Source organism: Gavialis gangeticus, unplaced genomic scaffold (assembly GCF_001723915.1).
Source record: "Gavialis gangeticus isolate Ggan-Ray unplaced genomic scaffold, GavGan_comp1, whole genome shotgun sequence".
In the NCBI taxonomy this organism is placed as follows: domain Eukaryota; kingdom Metazoa; phylum Chordata; order Crocodylia; family Gavialidae; genus Gavialis; species Gavialis gangeticus.
The window spans coordinates 20,983,091-20,987,325 of NW_017728998.1; the positions used below are offsets into that span (position 1 = coordinate 20,983,091).

The following is a 4,235-nucleotide window of genomic DNA, read 5'->3' on the forward strand; positions in this document are numbered from 1 at the left end:
TCTTTGGGGCAGAAATTGTTATTGTCCTGTAGAACCACAGAGTAAGTAGAGACCTGGTTTAGGCCCTTGTACACTTTTACAACATAGTCCAAAATACTTGCATCTGCAGGTCTTTGGGTGGCTTTACTGGCGTCTGTGATTCTTGCTGGATTCTGTGATTGTTATTTAATTTTTTTTAAATTATAATTGCCAACACATTGTATTCATGTTCAGTTAGAATTCATTAATTAATTGGAGTATTATGTTCATCAGTGGAGCCCTAAGGTGTTTTATGGCATGGGATATGGCCTACTTATCTCACAGGCATGATTCTAAAGATTTGATATAGGGATTTGGGTTATTGCTTGTCTGCTTCAGTGTTTAGAGGGGACTTAAAGAAAAAATAAATGAGTCCTTTGCTCTTTAGCTTAAGATAAATAAAGAGGGCCCAAACATATGTTTGTTCATATAGTCCTACTTGCTTGTTCTTAAAAAAAACCAAAAAAAAAAAACCCCAAAAAACCCAGGCAAGTGGACTATTAAAAGTAATAAAACTGAGCAATTGATTTTTTTTGTCAGCCTATTGAAAGTAGCGTGCTTTTGTTGTTGTTAAAGCTTACTTTACTCAAATGCCTGTCAAACATTTCGTAAGAAAGATCTTTTCTAATAGTTTTTCTTGTTCCTTCCCATTTACTCACTAATAGCTGAGCTCCCACTTATTTCTGGGGCCTTCCACTTGGGTACCATTATCTGAAACTGCAAATAAGACCTGAAATTTTAAATATCAAAAACTATCAGGGAAAAAAACTTTTAATTGGAGTCTTTTTTTTATACATCATAAAGACTCAAAGGGCAAAACCCTTTGCATACAGACTTATTAATTTATGGTGTTTTTCATAAGTGGCAAGACTCATTTTGACTTCCAGGATATCACAATTGTTGTCTTGTAAAATTATAAACCCAAATGCATAGTTGGTCATATTCATAAGAGCTTCATAATAGATATTGAAAGGAGAATTGTTATTCAGTAATGAAAAATACTAATTTCTACTATAATAATTTTACTGAAACCTAGCTCAAGCTAGTGCATTGGTTTCTTTCAGCTGTGGAAATCGGTATATAATGTCTTTCCCTTGCAGTCTATTTCTTCTCTCCTGGTATTCAAGTGTGACTGACTGGTTTTGTAGACTGTGAAATTTGAAATGGTTCCCCTCCCACCCCCAACTTATGTGCACTGGTACTATCTTAATTTTATTAGAGCAGCTTTCTGTATTTAAGAGGGAGAGGGAGGATTAGTTTAGTGATATTGGATAAGTATATCCTAAAGGAATGTTAGTATCTTGGATAATTTAATATCTAAACCTTTAACATCTGAGGAGCTAATTTATCAAAGGAAGTTAGTATGATGATCCCGATTTTTGTGGGGAGCCAGAGCTAAATACTGTATAACATACTGGTGATTTACTAGATGAATTCTTAGCTCTAGTGAAAGCAGTAGGAATATTTTGGTTAACTTCAGTTTGATCCGTAATTCACCCTCAGTGTGAAGAATGTAGACTCAAGGCATATAATAAAAATTTGGGCTTGTATATTACAAATATTAATTAAACTGAATTCCATTTTTAAAATAGCCAAAAAGTTCTGCTTTTACTCTGTGAATTGACTATGAAACTTCAGTGAAAGATAATTCAGTAACGTTAGACTAGGACATCTAGAAGTCCTAAAATTCATAATTTTTAAGATAGTAATCGTTGCATAGAAACAGTCTGAAGGTCTGAATCAGGGGATGTCTGACCATGACACATTACATCTTTGGAGGTGTATCTTCATATTTGACACATTACGTCTTTGGAGGTGTATCTTCATATCTTCTAGAAGAGGTTGGATAAGCATTGGTCAGGAATCATCTAGACACAGCTATACCTGTGCTCTACTATAGGTGGTTCCTGTACTTGTGGGCTTCGCTGGCTGCCACACCTGGCTGGGAAGGAATTTTTTTGCCCTTTTGCTGCTACATCAGTCAGGATTTTCTGGGAGCTTTGTCTTTCCTTAGAAATAGGTTTTCTTTAGAAATGGGTTGGTTGCAAATACCCATTTACGAAGAAACATTGAGCAACTACAACTCATGTCAATAAAGTCACAATACAGTGCTTTGTTGATAGTCGTGATTTTGGCCCCCTGCCAGCATGGACCTGATCAAAATCAATAAGCTAAAAAAAGTTTGTTGAATCTACTGCTTCCCTGGATTTCCATCTTTGTTTCTTTCCTTTTCAGCTTATTTGACATGGGTGGAGAATATTACTGTTATGGTTCTGACATTACCTGCACGTTCCCAGCAAATGGAAAGTTCACCCCTAACCAGAGGGCCATATATGAAGCAGTGCTTAAGTCTTCTCGGGCTGTCATGAAAGCAGTCAAACCAGGTAAAAGATTAGTACAAGTCAACAAAAAATGGCAAGCTTAATGGCAGCATTCAAGTTGTCAAAACAGTTATGCTTGAACGTAAGAAATTGTTGGAAGGAGCAAGAAAATGGTCAACAAGTACATTTCATCAAACTAAAACCGTTATGATGAATTCTGTATGCAAGCTGAAATGGCTCCTGGTGGAACACGGACAAAATCACCTGCACACGCACAATTCATTTGTACAAGTATTGTCAGAAAATAAGACTGAGAAGCTACTATAGTATTAATAAGTTATAGGGGTTTTTTCAAGTCCATTTGAGGTGTTAGTTATGCCAGTCTTCATACTGGCAACATTCTGAGGTGGGGTTTAGTTGTAATTACAGACTCTAGAATCAGGTAATACAGTTTTGATTCCATATTTAAGCTTATTCCAAATATTTCCTCTTTATTCATAAATTAAATGGAAAACTTTGAACAAGCAAGTGCAATGATGTGTGCATATTAGAAGGACTCCTAATTAACTTTAAAAAGTATTAAAAAGCACGCTACTGGATACTGTGCAATGTGTCCTTTATTATTTGTAAGCCAGTTCATCAAGTCAGTTGCATGTTTTTCATAATGAAAGTAGCTGTATGAAGTAATAACAGAAAGAACATTGCAATGACTGTCTTATTTTTCTATCATTCTGTTTTATTCAGTACAGCAAACTAATGTTTTTAAAACTAACTACTGTGGTGACCTTGAGTATTTTATTGGTGAAGGTACTTTAATATTTCTTGGTATGAGTAATAGATCAGTTTTGTAGAAAATGTACTTAATACACGTGGTACATTTGTCCTCTAAATTTACCTTAGTAGCTTGTAGCCATCACATCTTGGATGTGCAAGCTTTTCGGACTTCTAGTTAGAACACATGCAATTTCCTTGTCATACAAGCTAGCATCAGCACTGCACACCCAGATAGCTTGGAGTGGAAGCTTCAGTCCCAAGATTATTTGAATATGAAGCCTTGGTGTTTGCCATTTTAATAATGATACAGTCTTTGAACTCAGTAGACAGCCTCTAATAGTACTTTTTACTTTAACAAATAGTGGCATAAGTTAAAGATTTCTGAAAACAATAGCAAAAAGGGTATACAGCTAGGCTTGGGAAGTTGCCTTGGCTGCTAGCAAGCTTTCAAAATAAATCTGAATAATGCTAATGAAATGTTTGAGTTCACATCATCAGTGTTCATACTGAAAAGATCATATTGCTTCTGTTATCTTCCTCTGGTTAGAGGTGTGATACAAACATACATTCTATGTTCTTGAGCTGAGAATAGCAGAGAGAGAACACACTGAGCACGTTGAATGCATGGGTCAATGGCAGGTTTTAGATTTTGTAGTGAATGTGTGCCAGCCTATTAAAGTGCAGACCTTTTGTACTCACAGCTGTGATCACAGGAAGTGTGTGTATCAATGTCCAGAATCTTCCAGTGTGTGGACAACATTAAGCAGATGTATATAGTTAATGCATTCTGTGTCCTTTGCAGCTCCAGAACTACCCTGTCTTTTTCAGATTCTTTGAATAACTTATCAAATATGACTGACATGGTTATTGGCATTTCTAATTTGCCAAACAAACAATTTTAAGTATAGGGTAAGGAAAGGAAGATGCAATGCTTTCTGTAATTCCCCAGCGGGAATCTGCTGACTGCGTCCACAGCTGATGCTGGTGCCTGTCCGGTGCTGCTTCCACCATGCAGGGTGGGAACTGATGTGAGCCAAGGGGACATGCTGTAGGTGTGGGATGATTTGGGTTTGCAGGGAGGGAGGGAGAGGCAGCCCACTCCCCCCCCCCCCCCCCCCCCCC

At 37.0% G+C, this 4,235-nt stretch overlaps 1 protein-coding gene across 3 annotated transcripts in view; it reads left to right on the top strand.

Annotated features, from left to right (window-relative positions):
• PEPD (peptidase D) overlaps window positions 1-4,235 on the top strand; it is a 284,355-nt gene that overhangs the window by 224,195 nt on the left and 55,925 nt on the right. For all 3 annotated transcript variants that reach the window (XM_019505586.1, XM_019505588.1, XM_019505587.1), the window contains one exon: window positions 2,254-2,402. In XM_019505586.1, the coding sequence (XP_019361131.1) occupies window positions 2,254-2,402 (149 nt within the window). The remainder of the gene's footprint in view (window positions 1-2,253; window positions 2,403-4,235) is intronic.